Raw genomic sequence first — 22,444 nt, forward strand, 5'->3', positions numbered from 1 at the left:
CCCAAACACCCAGCTTAGTCTTCTGGTATCATGACTCTTAAAGACAACAAATTATAACAATTGATGGGCTTTTCCAGAACACACACTTCACAGTTTACCTAATAACCAGCAATTCTTTCTTGTCTTTAATTACTGGATATGTAGCTGTAACAAGATGATGTATTTATTTTATATTTTTTAGCAGTGAAAATAATCTCATACCTGTTGATAAAGACGTTCCCAACAATCTTGAGTCATAAGACGGAACAAAGAGAGGAAGGCCCACCCAAATGTATCAAAGCTTGTGTAACCATGGTCAGGATTCTCCCCAGCCTTCAGACATATATATCCTTCAGGGCATGTGCTGCAAAACACGAAAGACAATACATGAAATATACCACAGATGGCTTCAGCACGGAGAGACTGATTTCCAGGGGAACATATTGAATGCTCTTTGTTAAGAGCACATATCCTCAATGGTAAATTCCTTCACTGGGTTAAACCACAACTTCACAATGCCAAAGATATTTGCAATCTTGTTTTTTCCTTTGAAGGGATAAACTGGAAATTGGTTATCATACCTCAAGCTGCAATGGCAAATGAGCACCTAGCATTTCAGATATTTGGCATAGAACTGCTCAGGTCTTTAAGCAGGACTTTAGTGCTTAAATATGATTTCTCTTGGCACTTTACCTAATTAAGCACGATAAAGTTGGTGTCTCCTGTTACAGCTATTGGTCATACTGTGATGGTGAACCTGCTTTTCTGGTTCCATAGTCTGGATGACACCAGTGTGTGCCATCTGAGCACCTTCCTAGCAGCTTACTATGCCTGACCTTCCACTCACCCCCTGCAAGGACTAAATCTTTAATCTAAGACACCCAGCCCTTTGCTCCACTCACTGCTGTAGTCTGGGGTCATGACATGTTTTCTGTCTCTGTGAGGAAAAGGTTTTCCTTGTGTGCTGTGCAGATTCCGTATTAGATGGCACACAGACCGCATGAATTTCACTGCCTCTCATTAAACTTTGAGACTCCTTACAATAGCTTTCTAGCTCCATATGCCAAAAGAGAAAAAAGAATGCTGTCTGCTTTACAGCCAGCAGTGGTACTATGTAAGTACTAGATTGCATCATCAACTGACGCCCAGGTAGAAGATATCCCAGGTGAGCAAACCTCCCTCTCTCTGGAACAGTACAGTATGATTAATCAAAAGAGCCCACATCTCGTGCATAACACAAGCCACTTCCCAAACATAAGGTGTGCCCCATCAGAAAATGAAGATGCAAAGCAATGTGCAAAGACTTAGTGCTGCCTGTATCATTGGAAGAGAATATGAGGTCAAGGGGTGTTTCTAGTGTCCTGGAATCCTGCTGTACTTGGGAATTTGTTAGGTGAGAACCATCTGACTGCCTGGAGAAGCAGATCTCAGCAGAACTCACAGTAATGCTGGGTCTCTACTCTTCTTATGCTTCAGATACATATGAACCTGGGAGATTGGTGCAAATTCTAGCTGACGCAACTAGGGATGGCTGGAACAAGAGGGACTGTGAAAGCACTTTGTCAGAGATCACAGACATTCAGAAAGACCAACTTCCAGGCAGTAAATTGATAACTGAGCAATACCCTCTTGTCCTGGCAGATGGTGAGCTCAATGTTCTGCCTGTCAGATGGAGGAATCAAGGTTTTCTGAACTGCCTTTGGACAGGATGATTATTGTAATATCCAGACATTTTACCCACTTCACCAGACACGTAGACTGTGTCCAATGTGTGCAGCTTTTAACTTTTTTTCCACCCACAGAGTATTTCAAATGCAACTTTCATGTTTTGTTTTTTTTTTTTTTAACAGAGCATTGCCACAAATTGAAAGGTAAAGCAGTAATATAAATAATGAAATGTACTTTTTAAAGTGCCACCCAAAAAAAGAAATTGACACCTGAGAAAACAGTTTGTCTCAGTATGCAAATCAAGGATTTGTGTTTTAAATATCAATTTCATACTGATACAAATCTGATCTCTAAGAAACCCTGTATCACATCTTGAGATGAGAATACGTTGATACCAGTTTTGAAGTTATACAAATCTATGGTGTCAGCCACGAACATTAGATATTCAACAACACTTTAAGAAGCTTAATTTAATATCATTAGTCAAGCACAAATTTTTAAGTAAGTCTGCTTTGAACACAGAAAAAAGGAGTGCTGCAGCATTGCAAAATGTGTGTGTATCCTTGTTTGCAGCAGTCTTCAGAAAAAGCAATAAAAAATGAAAAAGAACAGTTGATGTTTAATGAATTAAATGTAAAACACAAGTGAGAATATAATCAGTGATTCTGTCACCTTAGAGCAAAGTTAGTTTATGTCAGTGGAGAATTTAGATATTAACAATATATCACAAAGAAAGAAAAAGAGACACTTCTATTTTTTTCTGCCACCCTAGAAATGCCTCCTCCTAGATCTTTCCTATTTTGACTATCTATTGTTTTGCTGGTAAGAGCCACATTTGAATAAAAATTACAGTAACATTACTGTGTATATATATAGAGAGAATAAAATGCAGAAATCTCAGCTTTTTTTTCCCCTAAAAAATACAGATGCACACTGAATCTGTCTTGTACATCCATGTCCTTTTTTGAGGCAGTCTTTTCACTAAATCTCCTCTCTCCCAAAGGCAGCATCTGCTGTCATGCTCTCCCTCTGATCTGCTGCTGCAGACAGCCTTCAGCGCCCATGATGTGCTGCTGACACTGTTGAAGAGCTCCAAGAAATGGATCCTCTGGGTTCCTGAGAAGGAAACTCTTTCCACTCACTTGCATTAAGACATTGTGTCCAGACAGGACATGAAAAATTTTATGAGGCTCGTTCCTTTTGCCATGAAAAAATGGCTGCATGGACACATTGTGCTGGGCTGGAAACTAAGTGATCATGTCCAGAGGTGGACAAACATTCCTTGACCTTCCACAAAAGACCAATCCCAAGTGACTTCATTGAGGTGGTCACTTTGCTCATATTTTAACATTGTTACTAATAAATAAAACATCTGAAAAGATCTCTGAGAAGCTTGGGTGTGCTTAAGAGTGAACTTAAGCCTAGTTAGGCAGTTGGTTGGAAATTAGGTTTGCCTAAAATCTTAGACAAAATGGAAATTTAGCCATTAATTTAGATTTGAGAGAGACTTTCATCTTAATCTCTTCACTCTTTTGAGCAAGCGAGTATGAAAGGAGATACTAAGACTACAGCATTTGATGTATTTTCATTGGAACTTCTTAGCACCTTGATATTAGATGTTACAAACGCTCTCTCAGGTTCACTGACAACGTTGCTTCATGGGGAAAGTTTGTTTGGATGCAGAAGAACATCAAAGAAACTGCTCAAAGCACTTTACCACAACCTCCTGGAAACCCTAGGACATAGAGATGCAACTCTGTGCAAGGGAGCAAAGGTACCTCAGACTAACATTTCCTGTTGTAATACAGTTAGTATTTATTCATGTTTCAGTATTTTTTCAGGTTTCATGTTTCATCAATGTCTTTATGTACCTCTCAAATGGTTTCCACTTGAACAGATTGCTGGTGTGAAAAGTTCTGACTGCACACAGTTCTTTAATACTACGTTCAGGTGTAACAGCATTTAAACAAAGTGTCTTCAGTACAAAAGGCATGAACTCCAGCTCAAAAATGCTACTAAAGTTAGCTCACATCATTCTTACAGAGACTAGACACTTGAGACAAAATACCCTACTTTTCAGCTCGCTCCTTATTCTTGCTCACCCTCTTTCGTAACCCCCAGAAGCGATAACCCATGGGGTGTGGGAACATGCTAAAAGTTCTGCGAGGAAAACAAAATGCTGCTTCCCATAAAAACACCCTACAGAAATTTAGGTGTAAGATTCTCACATGAGAATATTATTCTGCAACTGTCACCATTTCCTCCGAGGATGTTTTTAAGGAGTCTCAAGATTTGTCTGTAAAGTCTTCAGTGTATAATACTAAGCCTTCCCCTTCAGAATTTTAGCAAACTCTTCAGTTTCTGTTACCTCAGGGAAGCATTTCACAGGATTGCACTCTTCTCTGATGCACAGGGATGGGCAACAACAAGCTACATAAATATAATATCCTCCACAGGAGCCTCACAGGATGCTGTTCAACTGATCACAATAAAATTAGTGTCATTGATTTGGAAAAGTTAAAAGCATCAGTCTACCTACCTATCCATCAGGCTGTAATCACCATTGTAAGCTGGCATTGGTACAGGAAATTAAAGAACATAAGAAACAGCTTTCTTTTAAATCACACAGATTAGGAATGCCGGAGAGTTGTAGCTGAGGGGCATCATTACAAAATGCTCTGGCTCAAGAGTTTAATTTAGGCAAGCCAAGTAACCTGCTGATCCAGACTCTAGTGGCCAATAGTGTTGTGCGATAAAAGAAGATTTGTAAAACAACCATGTGCTGGCTTGTAATATTCAGACCCTGAAAATACAGGGAGCGGTGTCCATGTGTTACCAGGAGTTAGCTTGAACAGCTGCTGATGTCAACTACCACATCTGTAAGGTAAAGGCTGCACATTCATTGGGTTTAGGTTGCACAGGCGCACTATGGCTTGCAACACAGAGTTGCTTATAAAAGAAGCAATAATGGGTGATGAAGTGGATACCACAGATGCACCAAAAATTAACAAGCAAACCCATATTAAAGTAACAGCCGTGTAGTGTTCCTGCTTAGGTCACAGATGAAACCCAAAACCACAGAAACCAAGCTGAAAGGTTTATAGCTGACATCTTTGACACATTGATAATTCCAGAGGAATGGAACTCACCCTGGTGAGCACAGAGGGGTTTCAAAACTGGCAGTAAGAGCTGGAAGGAAAAACGGTGCCCATGGCCTCCAAGGCTTTTTTATGTGCATGGTACAGTCTTCCTCAACCTGCTTCTTCATGCTGAAATCCCCAGGCCACAAAGGAGAGGTTTAGATCTCCTTCAGGTTACAGGCCTGAGGGCTTTTCTCTGAACTTCCCATGTTTTCTCACTCTTTTCACTTTGAGGGGGAAGACTAGCGGCCAAACAAGGAGTGCATATTGTGCAACGATTGGGGAGGAACAGATAAATAACCTTGGACTAAAACGTGCTGCTGACAGAGAAGATGAAACTTGTCTGAAAGGCTGTCTGAAACATATCTGAAGGAGTTGAAAGGGAGCAGCACCCCAGCCAAAGCTCGATGTTGCTCCCAGTGGGTGCTTGGTTTGCCTGAAAGTCACAGGTCACTCTCCTTCCCCTGCTCTTTCTTGTTTTATTAAAGACTAATCATGGTTAGAGGCTCTGACTTACAATTCCCCATTAATTACCATCTAAGAGCCAACATCTGACTTGCAGAAGCACGCTTCACATTGGATGGGTCTGACTAGGAGCCCCCAGCAGCTCTCACTCCAGGCATCCAAGGTGTCAGAGAGAATTTGAAGGGCATCCTTTCAAGCAAGGGGTGCCAATGGTCGGAAAGGAACTACAAGTAAATCCAACCAAACACCACAGAAAAAAAGAAACAAAATTAAGAAGAGCTCAGAATAACGAGCAACAGTGACCAGGAGCTGAAACTGGAGGAGCACAGGGAAGGAGGTGCTGAGCCCACAGGCTCAGAGCACCCACTGACCTATTCATGTCACTGACTTTCATCCATAGAAAATGTTTCAGACTACTTGTTCAGGCAGATGGAAACCCATGGGTTTCAGGCTGGGACATGAGACCCCTCTATGCACGCATTCAGAGAGTGAGAGGAAGAACTCCCTCTGTGGCAAGGTGGCTTTTTTATACCCCATGCTGAAGCAAGGTAAGCAAACTCTCATTTCTTCTAACTCATTCCAGTAGCCAGACACCAGATCATCTGTCTAACACATCAAACAAAACACCAGGCAATAATTTATCATCATAATGATAGATTACTGCTTAATGAAGACTGTAGCCCATAGTCAATCTGCTTCTCTCATGTGGCTGACGAGCTTATTACAGCTTTAACTAAGAGGTAATATTACCCATCCTTAAGAATTGAGTGGATTTGGATTTAATCCCTACGGCTGCTGTTTAACTAGAGACATGATCTTCCAAATACACAACTGATCCCTGGGAGTGGGGACTGGTATTGTCACCCCTAAGCCTGTGTAATACATAAAGTTATGCCCATGGCCCCTGCAGCATATTTCAGGTGATATACTTGCTCTGTGATTTTTCTCACATTCATAGAATCATGGAATCATAGAATCAAGTGAGAGGCTTTCTCACCACGAGCAAAGCATCCTCAATTTCATGTCACTGTAACCAACACAGAGTCAAGGGGAAATTTTATGCTATTTACATCAGAATCTAGTTAAATTCATTTAAGGTATGCTGTAGAGTCTGCAGGTTGGTAATAAGTATGTTAATATTGTTTATTTAATATTGGGGTGTAACTGGGTTACTAGGTCTGATATATTAAACACACCTCATTCTTCCCAAGTATCCTCACTTTGGTGACATTTGAAGAAGTGACATTTGGGAATCGTATCCCCTTCCTCACTCCACCAGCCTTTCCAGCCTTTCCTACTAGCTAGCCAGCTGTATCTCATTGGACTGATTTTGGTGAGCATTGTGAGCACAGCAGTCCCACTATGCACATGCCAAAGCTCCCCAGGAGCCCATTCCCTGTGATGGACCTATTCATGCAGCAAGTTGAACACACCCTGCTAGACCACAACCTGCCCAACAAAGTTGGCCAGTACAGAGATCACCTGCAACTGGCTGTTTCTCCTGATCTGATCCATTCCTGTCACTCCCTAGGAGTAATATATGTGCAAATAAGTCAACTGAGCACCATCTTCACCCCACCCATCTGTGGACTGCACCTCTGAAATGCAAACCCTCCAAGCCAAAGGGGCCTTCTGATATTAAGATGACAAGTAACAGTAACGACAGTAACAACAACAAACAACAACAACAACAATAATAATAATAATTTTTAGTTCAAGCAGTTCAGAGCTGCAGTGGTCCTAATTGCCAAGAGCAGAATAAAAGAACCAGTTGGTTGCATGTTTCTCTACTTCAGTTCCCCAGTTTCCAGCGCAGCTGAGGTTGTGTTACTGGGCATGTTTGCTCAGCGGGCCAGGGGGTGAAGAGCTGTGGGAGGGCATGCTGTTTGACATGTTCTTCTGGCAGACATACACATTGTTCCAGGCTTTCTGCCTGCCAAGGGCTGGGTGAGAGCTGCAGCACTGGGCTGTGCAAAGTAGCGTTGGTAGAAGCATCAGATAGAAGTGCTGCTCGCCAGTACAGTGCATGTTTCTTTTCTGCCTTTCAGGGGTGTGACAAGACTTTGCAAGGGAATTTAAATCACCCTGTGGAGGATGGATAAATGCAAAGGAATATTATTGCAGCTCAGAAAGATCAAAGTGCTGCATCTCTGTACGTGCCACAGTGAGCAAGCTGACAGTATGGTGGCATGGAGCAGCTACCATGAAAATGTTACTTTTGGTACTTATAGTGACTATGAACACAAGCATCTAACACAATTTTACGCATCAGCATTAATTACCCTAGTAAATTGCCACAACACAAAAGGAAACAATTTTTTTTCTGATGATATTTTAGAAAGAGTTAGGACTCACTCAAAAACTTTGAGGAGCGCTACACCACACGGTGCTTCCATCATCCCTTATATGCAATAAGCTCAGTGACAGCAGACTTTACCAAACCATATAGAATCTTGCCCCACGCTGTACATTATTTTAATGTACTCTGTTAAGAAAAATCAAGGTCATAGTGAGGATAAAGGTAGCTAAAGTTTCTATAGCAACAGTTACTAGGATGCAGTTGCCAAAGATGCTTTCTTGTTGCATCCTGAAGTAGCTTTTCTGGCTGCTTTTCCTTCCTGTTCACTAGTCTTTTTTGGTAATATCAGTACAGACATGATGCAAATGTGCTTTCATCGTCAGTATGATCTTGTAGACTATTCCTGCCCACAAGCTGAACGTACAGGACATATCATGAAAAAATTAAGCAGTCTGACCTTGAGAACCGAAGGGGACACAACTGACTTAAAACATGGGCACTTCTCTGAAAAGCCAGTTTCCTGTTGTAGTTGCAAGTGAAAAAGTGAAAAATAAAAAAGAGAAGTTTCTCTTTTTTCCTACTTGTTTACTTTGTACATTGATAGCATCTTGTCTGTTTCTTTTGCTCCTAATGGACAAATTTCCTTGCTGTTTCTATTGCTCTTCCAAACCTTCAGGCAGAAGGGGAAGAAAAACCAGCAGTCTAAGCACAGCAGAAAAATGTCCCTGTGAAATTACAACAGGATAAAAGTGGAAATGCTTTAGAGCTGAAATGCATCTTCCTTTTCATGGACAGATAATTTCATGCTGCTGCAGCCCCTGTAAGTTTTTACTCTGTGGGGAAGCACGGGACTCTACAGTATGGGTCATCTCATCAAAATGAACACCTAATAGTCATAGAGAAGGACTGAGCTGTGATTGCATGGGCGGCATGAAGCAGGTTGGTGTGGCCTGGAAAGAAACAGTTCCCAGAGCCCACTTGCTGGGAGATTTGGTCTGATGATCACAGCAGGGCAATTCCTGGTAGAGGCACTGCTGACGTGCTCTAGCAAGGATGCCCTGATGGATCTGAAGGTGGGATCAGGGCTGCATCTCCTCCTGACAGCACTGTCCTTGAAGGCTCCCTCACTTCTCGCCTTGTGTTGGCCATGTCCCATGGCCTGGGGCTAAGCACAGAGTGCAGGGGTTTGTCCTTGCTGTAGGTCCCTGAGCACTCCCTAAAACAGTGTCCAACTTCTGGCCTTCCCTTTGGCACTGTCACCATAAATACTCATCCATGGATATGCAGTAATTTTGCCTTCAAGGGCCACTTGCCCACAGTAGGGTAAATGTGTTCAAAAGCCCCAAGACACCTGATTGTGGGCAGTGCATGGTGCTACTTGTTATCACCTGCTCTTCTGCAGCTCTTGAAAAACATAGTTCACTTGATGCTAAGACTGGATTTCCTGAAGGCTAAAGCAGCTTTCAGCTTCTGCTCCTAGCTAAGAGCCAGTGCAATCTGATCATTGTACCGGATATTTACTGGACCTTCCTCAGGGCTTAAAGAAGGTGTTCAAATTGTATAAGCTACTACACTGGAAATGAAATTGAAAAGCAAATTTATAGAATTGGTATTCCCTTTGAATATCAGGCTATCTATCTGAGCTTTCTCCATTTATTTTAACCAAATCAAATAGAAGAAGCTGACATTGCAAGGAGAACCAGCCTGGACAAATCCCAGTGTGGCCACAGCCAAAACAACCACCAAATCTAGCCATGAAACACATACAGAAACATGAATAATTCTGCAAATACACTATTTTTGGGTGTTTTTTGTTGTTGTTTTTGTTAAAAGAGCCTTGCTGTTACCGCTGCTTCCAGTGTCTGACCAATCTGTGACACGCATCTCAGAGCAGAGGATTTTTCCATTAATGCAGTGCTCTGAATGTGCTTGTTGTGAAACACTGAGCACGCATCACTAGCATTTACTTTGAGCCAAAGAACATCTTTGATCACAATCATTTGATTTTCCTTCCACTCCCAACATTATATTTCTTGTTTCCATTGGACTCTGTGCCTTGCAAACAGCAAGCAAATTCTTGCAGTACGTGCATGTGTGTGTGTGTGAGAAGCAGTTGGATAAACAAAATGAAAAACAACACAAAAGTTCTATTTGTTTAAAAGAAGCAAAATCAAATTTCAGGCATCGTGAAGAAATTTTCTGAGGCATCGTGCTGGAAACCCCACAGAGAGGTTAGTCCTCCTGTAAACAAGAAATATGCTATCTCCCCAGTATTCCTACCCTGTCTCTGCAACGTGATTTTTAAAGGAGCTCCTTGAGCTTCCCTGAGAATACCTACAAACATAAATAATTTTTTTTTCTTCCAGCTGCCAGTTGAAGGACCAGAGACATGTTTGCTGCTGCTGAGTGACATACATCTATTCAAATCCCTTGTGAACTAGAATCGATATTAGCTAGATCCATTACCTCCTGGTTTATTGGCAGCTTGGGTGCTTGTTCAGAAAACAGTCCCTCCTAGTAATATAATAAAGCCCCCACCTTGAAGATAATTAGGTTGTCTGTGATATAGCATCCACTGATGATCATTTCCCTGCTGATTTTGGCCTGCTACTCCAGCTCAGGTTGCAGTCTCCATCACTACACACTCTTACATCAGACCATCTGAGTCTCATCACCTAATAATCGCTACAGTAGATTTACTTGGATTTTATTTTTTACTCTTCTATAATAACAGCAACCAGACAAACCTCAGAGTGTCATTAACATGCTTTTAAAAATGCACTAAGATGGCTTTGTCAATTACCTCAAGATTTAATATCCCAGCCACTACACAGATATCCCTCAATCTACCAACAAATCCCTCCAGGAGTGTACAAATGACACCACCCTTGCCCACATCTCCTTTTGGCCCTCAGTGTACCTCCGGGGCTGATAAATTCCAGCTCCAAACTGGGAGCAGAAGAACATTCCAAAAATGCTGTGAACAGCCAGGCATGGCCTTGCCAACTGCCTTTCCTGATGCTGTGACGGGTTCCTAATTTAAGCATCCTCACTTGTCATTAATTGCATTACTAATAGATGGGTAAACCACAATCTGATGCATCCACTCGCTCTTAGCCCACCTCCCTTGATCCTGTGGTGTGCCAAAAGGTCCTACGCATTCATATTTTGTGTTCTACTATTAAACCCATTTGCTCTTGGCTTTGACCATTGATGGATAAGAGAAAACAAATCCCACTTGGTTAGATGTGGTGGCCTACAAATGTTGGTCTCTTTATCCTAACAGATGGGAATACATGACTTTGCAAGTCTCCTGAGGCCTTAGGATCATCTTCTTAACTATCTTCATGTCTTTAAACAACAGGATGACTGTGCAAACTGCAGCAGATGAGACAAGACTTCCAAGTCCTGAGTTTAAAAGAAACTGTAAGTAGGAATATTTATTCCAAATTTTTCAGCATTTGAAACCAAAACCTTACCCAGTGGCATTAAAAACTAAAACAGCAAGAGGCTGAAGAAGAAAGAACTGATGCACAAAGGAAAAGTGTGTTTCCCTAATGGCAGAAACACAGATAGTTTTTATGTATTTATTGAAACAAGTACTAGGACTCTAAACATGGGGGTGGCACTTTCCTTCTTTTACACAGAAGAGCTGGAAGTTCTCCCCTGACTGTTTCAGGCTGCGACTCCCTCATGGGCATAGTGCCTCCACTGGAAGCTTTCTCCAGACGTGGCTTTTTGCTGGCAAGTTGCAATTATTGACTTTCTAAGGAAGGAAAATGTGGTTTTGCTAATATGCCTTGCTAGAACCCATACAAGCTACTAATATGTAGATACACCACGGATATTGGATTGATATTTCACTTTCCATCATTAGGGCAATTCCAAATCAGTAGTCCCTTAACTATGTCTCACAAACTATCTATAATCTAATCAACCATTTTGACATTGCTTATGGCCTTAGCACTACAGTTCAGGTCATCAGGGAGAACAATGTATAATATTTCATGATGTACAAAATATTGTTGCTGTGCAGAACATTGCTTCCTCAATATTATTGTCTATTAGCTAGCAAAGGCACAAGTCCATCAGCATAGGTAGGTTGCCAAATCCTGGGATCTCCAGGAAACATCCCTGTAGTCTTGGAGTCCAGCCTGAGCCCAGATAAATGTGATGTATTACAATCAACAAAGCACTTAATTAATGAATGCTGACATTGTACCTTCCTTGGAACCAGCAGAGGAAAGCATGGCCCTGTGCCCAAGGAGCTTACAGTTGAAATTAGACTGGCAATACAGATCAGACACACAAGACGTGCAGAGGGAAGGCTGACACTTCAGCTCTCCCTTTGTTTTATGCAAATAAAGATATAGACAGTGGCAGCAGAGAGTAAATTGTCTCTCTTCAGGTCCCCATGGCTTGTCTTGCCCTGCTGTCCACAAGCCAGTTGAGTTTTTATCTTCCCTTCACCTTCCTGCTAGCTCCCTGTGCACACAGGCCCTCTTCATATTCTTCCTAACTCAAACTCCTTTTTTTTTTCAGTCTTCCACATTTAGGTCCACCAACTCAAAACATCTCCCTTCAAGTGTAGATCATCTCACCTTTTCCCCTCCCTTGACCTGGGTTATCCACCTCCCTGTTTCATATACTCTCACATATTTAGATCACAAGCTCATCCATCCCAAGGTCCTTTCTTTCTTTTCCCACAACTCTTAACAGCCTTCAGTCTTTGCACGGCTAATAATCTCCTCTGCCCATCTCCTCTCCATCCCATTTGAACAGTTTTACTTCAATCAGGATCATGATAACTTGCCAAATCAAACACTTAGGCAATGCACTTTGACCCTGAGGACTGGATGCTGGAGGAACAATTAGCATACACAGATAGAAGGGATAGAAATGAAGTCCTTCATGCTGGATAAGTTAGCATACCACAAGAATTATTCTGGATCTCTTCACTGCCTGTACTATAAGAAAAGGAAACACGCATAGTCTATAAACATATCATGTACAAAAATAGATCACAACTCAAAACTGTACCTTCCCACCTCCAAAGCATGTTATTTTGGGGACTAGCATTTGTTGATTTGTTAATCTTCCTTTGCCAAAAGCCAAGAATTCATCATCAGTCTAAATCCCTCCAGCTTTTCTGTTTCCATTCCCCTTTCATTTCCTTTAAAATACTCTCCACTCAGTCAAAGTGTTACTTAGTTTTCACTGTTTTTTTTTTTACTGAGAAATTTAAACGCTTTGAAAAAGAACTGTAATAAGGCCCCTAAAGATTTTAGACCTGAATAAGTGACACGCACAAACTTCTCTTCCCCGCAGTTCAGAAAATTGTATTACTATGCACAATATTGTCATTACCCTCTCTCCTATTACTACTGACACAAGGAAGTTGAAATATCTCCTGCATGCTGGTGAGAAGTAGGCAGAGCCAAAAGAAAACAAAGAAAGAAAGAAAAAAAAAAGAAAAGGCAACAAAAACAAACCCAAAGTGAAGATATTTTTAAAGCACTTACCCAGCATCAGTGCTATTGCCACACAGTAACACATCTTCCGTACCGTTTTTTATGAAATAGTTCACTGCAACAGAAATAGAGAAATGGCTTTTTAACAAGTACATTCTGGGAATGATAGCATTCAGAGATATCCACCAACCGGAATATTCAACTGGGACAGTAATTGAGAGGTGAATGGCATGTGTTTGCTTTGTTTTGCTAATTTTAACTATCATAAACTGTGAAAACAAACGTTTTTTCTTCAAAGCTCCTGAAGCACTTTGCTGTTTGTATTCCAAAACTGACCAGTTTAACAAGGTAGCAGCAGGGCTGTGGGCAGTGTTTGTAGGAAACATCATCCAGCCAAGTCCTTGGCTGTTCTGAGAACATTGTTGCTGAATTCAGTACAGCACTGGAACCGAACCACAAGCTTGCCCATGACTCCACGCTGATGAGATACTTATTAATTGAAGTTTGTGATAGAAATTCCTGACTCAGAGGTTAAAAATGCAACCAGCTATAAGTCAAAATGTAATAATAACAACAACAAAGCAGCCCACTCCCCCAGTCTGGTGGATTCTGCTCAGCGTAGAAAACACACACAAAGCACAAGAAACAGAAAAAATGCATCCTGCTAAATAGCAAGCAAACAAGGAAGCATTCATAAAGACAAATATTTATCAACACAGTCATCTGCAATGGCAATGGAGAGAGACAGATGCTTCTCGAGGGAGACTCAGAGGAGCAAGCTAAATTTAAGTGCTCTGGATCATTCCCTGGTTGACTATCAATGAGGCTTAAGGAAATTAGCTTCCCCAGGCTAATGAGAACCTTTGTGTACACACTCCTCCTATCCACAGCCAACAAAGTCTAACATTCAGAGAAACTGAACAGGAGACCAAGTTCATCTTGAAAGCATAACCAAAATCAGCTGTCCAGAGAAGAAAAGAGGTGTTCTAAGGAGTGTATCTGAAACCTGAATGGTGGCATGGAGGAACAAATGAAAGCAATGATCTAGAAACTTCATAAATGCAAAGCAGAGGCCAGCGGCTGACTGGTAGAGGGTAGATACACCAGAGTGCTTTGCTGCAGCAGAGAGGACAAGGTTCCCTGCTGGCATAAGACGTGATGGTGGCAGCCTTGCATAGCAGGTGTTTGTGAGCAGAGGGGCCTCTGCAGATGATGCTCAGAAGAGGTTCTCCATTCTAGGCTAACCCTCTGTTGTGAAATGTTTTAAAAATCAAGAGTGACAGCTTACCCAGGCAAGCTATGCAAAGAATGCTCGATGGCACAAGCCACTGAACAGATGTGCCATGGCTTTCTCAGTAAGCTGTGAGCAGTGGAAAAGCCCTGCCCTGCTGCATGCCAAGAGGGAATTACTGTCCATGAGCTTGTGGTTAACGAGGGCACGTGATGATGTTCACAAGTTATCAGAGCATATATCCTGCTCAGACTGTATGCTTTTCCACTTTGTCTTACTCGTGGGCTTTCTACAGAAGCATCTTGACTTAGAGCAACACCCAGCCCTTCAGTACGGTTAAAGATCTGTGACCGTTCACCACTGATGGAGGAAGATGTCATGTCTTCCCTCTCCTTTCTCCTTTCACGTCTGCTGGTGAAAGACTCGCTTTTCTCAGGGCAGATGGTATCTTATTTGGGATACATAGTGACACAAACCCATCAGGATGGCACACAGAGGAAGTATGTCACAACTATGAGAGGAAGTAGAGACAAGCCACTGCAGAGGTTCTGCACCCGTTTACAAAATGGTCACCATGTGAGGTACTCAGAACTTCACAACCACGCCTTGAGAACTGCAACTTTTCATGCTGCAAAGGCTAAGACCAGGGGGCTCATAGATCTGTCACTGTATGTTGAACACTTTCTTCAAGGGATGACTGAAGCTCTGGAGTGCAGTGGTGGCTGAAGATCAAACCAACACTTCCTGGTCAGCCAGATCAGACGAGAACAGAGTCAGAGCACAGAAGTTAAGGAGGACAAGGAGACTCAGTGTACAAACAAGAAAGTTAAAATCTCAAGAACAGACAAATTCAGTCATCTGCTGTTGACTTATACATTTACGTTTCCAAAACAAGCAATTTGGTAGATGCTGAAGAGGGCTTTGAAATGAATGCAGAGGAACTGGTGCATTGATGCTGCTGGGAGGGGGTGTCTTCAGCACTGAGTCTGCAACTGCACAACAGTGTTGTGCTACCACGCCAAACTTCAGCCTGAGGAAGAGCTGAATTGCTGATTCCCTACTGATAAATGAAGGGGGGATTAGAGCATTACACCTAAGGAGAAAAATTGCTGTATTATCAAAAATGTGCACAACAATCAATTTGTCATTCAAAGCAAGTAGGTTTGGATTTTGACCAAGCATGCCGAGCAATCAGAGGTCTTTATGAAGCAAGCAGTCATCAGTCTTGCTTTTAAGAGCAAGCCACCTCGGTATCTTATGGCCTCAGCTTTCCACCAGTTAACTCTAACATGGACAAAAAACATAAAACTCCTTTTTCATTGCAGTAGGAGTTTCTCTCTGGAACACAGACTGCTCAAACTGACTACCACCACCTGAAAGTACAATGACTTTTTCACTGTGTCAGAAGATTCCAAACAGGTTTTGTTTTGTCATTTTCTTCACTGAAGATTTCTGAATGTCAGAAAATAAAATAAGGAAACAAAACAGGAAAACTGAACTGGAAAACAAAACTGAAAACCTCTATATTAGATATATTTTAAAATTTTTTAAAAATCCTATCAAGCCAAAACAATGGTGTTTGTACATGTGTGTACATAATAGTTGTGCAACGTGCCATTTTTTTCAAAAGGAAAATTCTCTATTTTATTTTTTTTTCTAAAATCTTTACAAAAATGTTGTTGTCACAGTTATGGTGTATAACAATGCCTTTTAGGAACTTTTCTACATGACTCTACAGAATAAGATAACTACTTGATCATATTAAAAGAATTTCAAAAAATGGTCAGAATAACACTGGCTTCATATAATTTTCTGGTTGGTCACACATTATTCACTCTGTCATTGTCAAATAAACTCCTCTGTTTACAATAATGCAAAACATTTCCTGACAGTACTCATCAGTTAAAAAGCCAATGGAAATATGTTTTCTAATAAGCTCATGCCATCTTCTCCAGACCATACACATATTTGTGCCTGAGCCTTATAAATACATATAAAGACCCTGTATGTCCTATGCTCCAGACATAGCATTACTTATGTTGGTTTCATTCTGTTGCCATAAAGCAGGTGTAGGTTGAATCCACATGTTCATATTGCGTTCCCACAGCTCGTGTTTTAGAGGTGCTGAGATCAGTTAAAGGATTCTGTAAAGTGATTGCTCACAAGCAATTAACTTCTTACAGAGTGTGCCTGCCTGCAACGGACAGAGAGATCATAGAATGTGTTAGGTTGGAAGGGACCTTTAAAGGCCATCTAGTCCAAACCCCTGCAGTGAGCAGGGACACCTTTAAATAGATCAGGTTGCTCAGAGCTTCATCAAGCCTGATCTTAAATGTCTTAAATGTCTTCAGGGATGGGGCGTCCACCGCCTCCATCTCACCATCCTAAGAGTGAAGAACTTCTTCCTAATGTCTAATCTAAACCTGCCCTGCTCCAATTTAAAACCACTGTCCCTCATCCTATCGTTACACACCCTTACAAACAGTCCCTCCCCAGCTTTCCTGTAGCCACTTCAGGTACTGGCAGGCTGCTGTAAGGTCTCCCCAGAGCCTTCTCCAGACTGAACAAGCCCAACTCTCTTTTTCCTATATGTCAATAACTTTCAGGTTTGTGAACTGCTCCCTTTCACACCAGGTGATTCTAACAGCACAAATATCCACAATGGCTCCACCTGCCAAGTTGAGGAAAAAAACCCCCTAAACAACAAACCAAACTTGTACAGTTCCTTGAAAAGATAATTTATTCTCTCTATAAATTATGTTCCAGTTTATACTTTCCACATCTATATCACACCACTGAGCAGAAAGCCAGTGGGGCACATAGAGCGGGAGGGTAGAAGTCCTCCTCATTTCTGTGTGAAGAAAGGATAAGTTTCCCTTTCAGAAATTGGAAAAGGCTACAATCAGCTTAGAAAACAAGTTTTCTGAGTCCAGCTTCAGTTCTTCCTTTGGAGATCCAAATGAAATGATATTTTGACTTTTCTAACAACAGACTCATTCCAATTAAAAAAAAAAAACCAAAACCAGGTAAATCTATGTATTATCACACTTGCATAAAGAGCAGCATTCAAATATCATTAGTCACTGCCCGGAGAAGAGTCCTCTGGCTGACTTTCTAACAAAAACTTCAGAGAGGTGTCTGTTATCTCAGACTATTTATTGCAGCCACACGGGTGTTCACTGGTTAGAGACTTTCTCCCCATGCTACAGCTGGCACAGAGCACTGACAGCCACCAAACGTCCCGATTCCAAATTTAAAATGCAATTCAGAAAGCCCCATCACCTTACAGTTGTGATACGTGACACAGAAACAAAATAGATAACACCCCCTCATTGCCCTTTCGCCCACCGGCACAAACACACTGTACCTCCCGGTAATACATAATAATTAAAATGAATCCTTGCTGCACTTGTTGTGTGCACACTGTGTCACATACGGTGAAGTCTCTAATAAATGAAATTGAGTTTGAAGATGAAAAACATGCCTCACAAAAGCGATGGAACAGGCTGTATTAAGGGTATTATTAGGGAAGAATGCTTGGAAATAAATGGCAGTGCCAGTTAGTTCTTCCCTGCTAAAAGGGTTTGTAAATAATTATAATAATCAGTTACTCTCTCGTTGCTCACCCTATGACAGGGGATCTGGCTATCTGCTGCTGTCCCCTGGCATCTGCTGCTGCTGGACTTTCTGCTGGGTTTCACAGGCTCTCTGGTATTCTCTCCCTTCTTGTTTCCCATCCTTCCCCTGGGTACTCACACCTAGCCCAGCTCTCTTCTGCCACCCTACCCCAGACCTGTCTGGAGGGACATTTTCCAAACAGCTAAAAAGGAAACAGTAGTTAATTTGTGAGGATGGCTGGTAGAGGGTCAGAGTAGAAGCAGACAACTTTTTTTTCAAGAATCTTAGATACAACATTGACTAATACATTACATGATTGGTGACTGCAGCCCTGAATTCTGGGCATGAGCTATAATGCAGGAGATACAGAGAGAGTGAGAAGAGGTTGTCAAAAAACATACAACAAGGTGCTGAAAGGAAAGTGGTCTCCTTAAGCTTGAGTGTCTCTGGTAGGCTCCTGTCAGTGCTTCCTCCCATGCTCAAGGCAAGCCAAAGACGCAATTTCCCAGCCAGGGCTCAGCATCACCATAGCACAGAAAAGAACATGTCCAATTTTGATAGCACAGGTTTTTCCCCCTCTTTGAGAAAAAGCCACTAAAAATATTAATCAATCCCTCTGCTAGATGGCTCCTGAGCCCTAGGAAGAGACTCTGAAAACTTCAAAGATCCACAGTACCTGGTTTGTGCTGCCTGCATGGTCCAAGGGAAGGAAAAGCACATCAGGAGCCTTTGGAGCTGCGGACCAGAGGGGAGCAGAGAATTTAGATGCTGTTACATTGGCTTGGGGACCACAAGCATCCCAAGGAAGATGAGACAGGAGACAATGACTTGGAATAAATACACATATTGGCTTTTAAACATCTTCAAATAACCTCTTTCCATGGCTGTGTGTCTGACCAGTCACGCAGACCCACGCTCTTAGGGCTGCGGGCTGCACGTAACTGAAAGCACATCTAGTACCACTTGTTTAGACACACATTTCACATGCATAGGCAGCAAAATGCTGAAGTGTGTTCTCTGGAAGTTTTGTAGAGGTTTTGTTTTTTGTGGAGGGGTTTTTTTTATGTTTCACACAAAAGAATTCAAATGAAAGGCTGCTACAAGGGTTGAATGCATTTGTGATTGCAGACAGATGCCAGAAAAATAGAAGAAAATACTCGTGGCTTTTACTACGATACAGAAAACAAATGAATTGGATCAAAAACCAACTAAGAGACAGAAGACAAAGGTTAAGATGAGAAGTCAATGTGCAGTATCTCTGCAGGTTAACAGAGTGCTGTATCTGCACCACTTTATTATATTTATAAGTATCAGGGAAAGCGGGGGTGAGCAAAGAGGTGACAAGATAAACTATACACATTATTTCCCGGGAAGATCAAGTCCAAGGCTGGGACTGAATGGAGAACACTAGAGAGGCCTATCCCACCACCAAAAAAATGAGTGGAGAAATGCAAAGTGAGATATTGAGTTGTCAGAAAGTGAAGCAAAGCAGAGATGGAGAAAATCTCACCCATCCGTAACCTTATCAAGTTTTAAATTCCCTGTATCAGTTCAGATAAGCGATGCAGATTTTTTTTAGGGACCCTCAGCCAAGAATTTAATGTAATGTGAAGCTGTGATCAAAGAAACATATAATATTGAAATGCAGGCAGAACAGAATGGAATGCTATACAGGAAACAACCTATAAACCAGCGGCAAGTTTCATCCAGAAGACAGACCGTAGCATTGCTTTCAGTAGGGTAACCACTGCACTGGAGGGTATTGAGAAGCTGGTAATGAGAATGACTGGGAAAAGTTTAATAAGAAGAGCAACTGAAAAATTTGAGATCTTTTATCTTAGAAAAAGAGGTGACTATAAGAGTCAAAAATAGCACGCATTCTGGAAAATGAGAACAGGGAGCTTTGTGTGCTCCCTGCCACAGAACATGATAACAATGTTTTTTGCCCTAAGAAAATGGGGGGGGGGGGGGAAGAAATTAAAAAAAATGAAAAAAAAATATTTCAAAATTAAAGATAAAGGAAATATTTTTCATTCCACTTGCCATTTCAACAGCTGAAGTTACTACTGCAGATTGCCCCTGTGGCCAAAACATTCAGAGAGATTTGTTGCTTATGTAGATAAGGATATCCAGACTTATAATAGTTAATGTTAATAAAAAATTTAAAAACATATCTATACTTCAGGCTGTATTAATTTATTCTGAAATATGTGGATCTGCTCTGTGCCACAGACATACACTTCTGTAGGTACACCAAGGCCTGACTGAGCCTGGCAAGTCCCATATTTTATCTCCACCTTACTTGGGTGAATTCAGCGTTGATGAAAAGTATCAGGAATAACTATTTCTCTACTTATTCCTTTAAATGAGGGCAGAAAGGGAAAGCAGCAATGCAAGCCATTCTCTGCCAGCAGGCTCACAGTGCACCTGGGCTGACTGTTTAGGGTTAAAAGTGAGCGCTACCACTTGCCTTTGCAAGACAGATTATTGCTGAACCCAGAGCAAGCAGAAGCCCTTGGACAGACTCCAAAGGGTACAGATGGGGTCCATTCAAATGCCTCTCTGACAATCACCGTGCAAGTCAAGTGGTATATTAATTTGGTAGTTTATGAACAATTGGAAGGAGCTGGAAAACTCTCAGAATGTTTGGTCTGTATCTTCACTGGCACATCGTTCCTCTAGTAGAGCTCTTCTTTATGTGAGCAGCAATGCAGCGTTGAAAGCCAAAAAAAAAAAAAAATAAAAGCATATGGGGGACAAATCCTAATGTTTTACAAACTGTTTCAAGGTAAGAACTTACTTTTTCACCACAAGGCCAAAAAAATTCCCATTGAATGGTTGGGAAGACACTGAAATGGATAGAACAGTCCCAATTCCTATGTTTTTCTAATCCTTGCAATTCTTCCAGTGGGCCTTTCTTTTTTCCATTTAGCTTAAAACACTGAAGTGCACAGGTACAATACCCATGTTAATAACACCTCAGAGCATTAACATTTGAGCATTTATGAAGCTGTTTATCAAAAGATCCACAGCACCCGAAAAAAGCCACAATATTTACAGTTAACGTTGGAGTAACATGAATAGATTCCATGCTGACAAGCACAGTTTGAAAGCCCAGAAAAGTTCTTTGTCTTAATCATTGGTTCACATACAATCATACCTAATAAAACACCTATTCCAGTCTCAACCTGATTTATTGCTTCCCTCTTTCCTCCCACCTCCATAATTACTCATCAAACACTCACTGTCTTCTATTATCACCTCAGACAACACCTCAAACACTTCAATTCTTCCCAAACTTGCAACATTTATTATCTGACTTGGACATCATTATTTTCTATACAGTTCCTATACAGTTTCAGAATATCTTTTCATACACTTCCATTTCAGTGGTTCTTATAGCAAAAATGAAGCAATCATCAAGCAGAACTAATAATCAGTCATAGAGATTAGAGAAGACACACATGCATCTATATACACACATACACAGTTTTGTATGTTCACAGATATATGCCTCAACATCCATGCCTGTTTATTTCAACAGCACATTATACCTAGGACATCAAAGAGGAGGATGTGAAAAGACTTATTTCACATTGATTTATCAGCTCTGCGCAGTCAGAGTGGCTCTAATTGAATTTACACCATGTGCAAGACCAGTTGCTTCCCACAAGCCTGTGGTCCCTTCTCAAGTACCCAAGATGACCATTATTTAGATGGTGTAACACCAATGTTCAGCAAGTTGCTCTGCAACCAACAGTCATCTATGCTTACATTCCTCAACCTAAGGCACCTAACATTGCTGGCTCATTTGGACTAGGCTTCCTAGAATGATTAAGGGATATAAAATGAAACAGGCTCTTCCTCAGGCTACCTCAGAACGGTCCTTCTCCAAATCACTCATCACTTTTTTGGATATAATTGGGAGCTGCAAAATCTAGGCACCTAAAATAAGGACCTGAACGTGATGCTTTTATGCATCTTTCTAGATATAGAACCTGAAGCAAACAATTCTTCCAGATCTAACTGGGGATTCAGAGATTCACAGACTGGTAGGAGTTGGAAGGAACATCTGGAGATACTCTAGTCCATACCCCCTGCTAAAGCAGGATCACCTAAGCAGGTTGCACAGGATTGTGTCCGGGTGGGTTTTGAATACCTCCAGAGATTTAAAGAGATCTCTCCACAACCTCTCTGAGCAGCCTGTCCCAGTGCTTGGTCATCCTCAGAATGAAGTAGTTTTTCCTCATATTCAGACAGATCTTTCTGTGCTCCAGTTTGTTCCAAAATGTGTCAAAACAGAAGCTACTATGTTTATCTTTATCTGGATTTTTTTTTAAACAATTAAAGCTTTTTTTCCACATTTGGTAACCACACAGTTTGATTTCAGGAGAAGAGAAAAATCACTGCCATGAAATAAATGCCAGAAACTAGTCTGTAAGAGAAAAAAAATAATTAAAAAGTCCCTCTTTTAAGCTATAAAAATTGCAGTTGATTCCTTCCACTAAAAGGTTAAAAAATCGTGAACTTTTAAAAAAATTTATTCCAACATTCTGGACAGGATATCTAAAAG

The 22,444-nt window shown here is 41.3% G+C and overlaps 1 protein-coding gene across 4 annotated transcripts in view; it reads right to left on the reverse strand.

Annotated features, from left to right (window-relative positions):
- Positions 1-22,444, reverse strand: part of SCN5A (sodium voltage-gated channel alpha subunit 5) — a gene marked incomplete at both ends in the record, with an annotated part of 175,248 nt that overhangs the window by 122,379 nt on the left and 30,425 nt on the right. For all 4 annotated transcript variants that reach the window (XM_084260116.1, XM_084260115.1, XM_084260114.1 and 1 more), the window contains 2 exons: positions 202-343; positions 13,074-13,137. In XM_084260116.1, coding sequence (XP_084116242.1) covers positions 202-343; positions 13,074-13,137 — 206 coding nt within the window. The remainder of the gene's footprint in view (positions 1-201; positions 344-13,073; positions 13,138-22,444) is intronic.

Source organism: Gallinula chloropus, assembly GCF_964237585.1.
Source record: "Gallinula chloropus genome assembly, chromosome: 2".
In the NCBI taxonomy this organism is placed as follows: Eukaryota; Metazoa; Chordata; class Aves; order Gruiformes; family Rallidae; genus Gallinula; species Gallinula chloropus.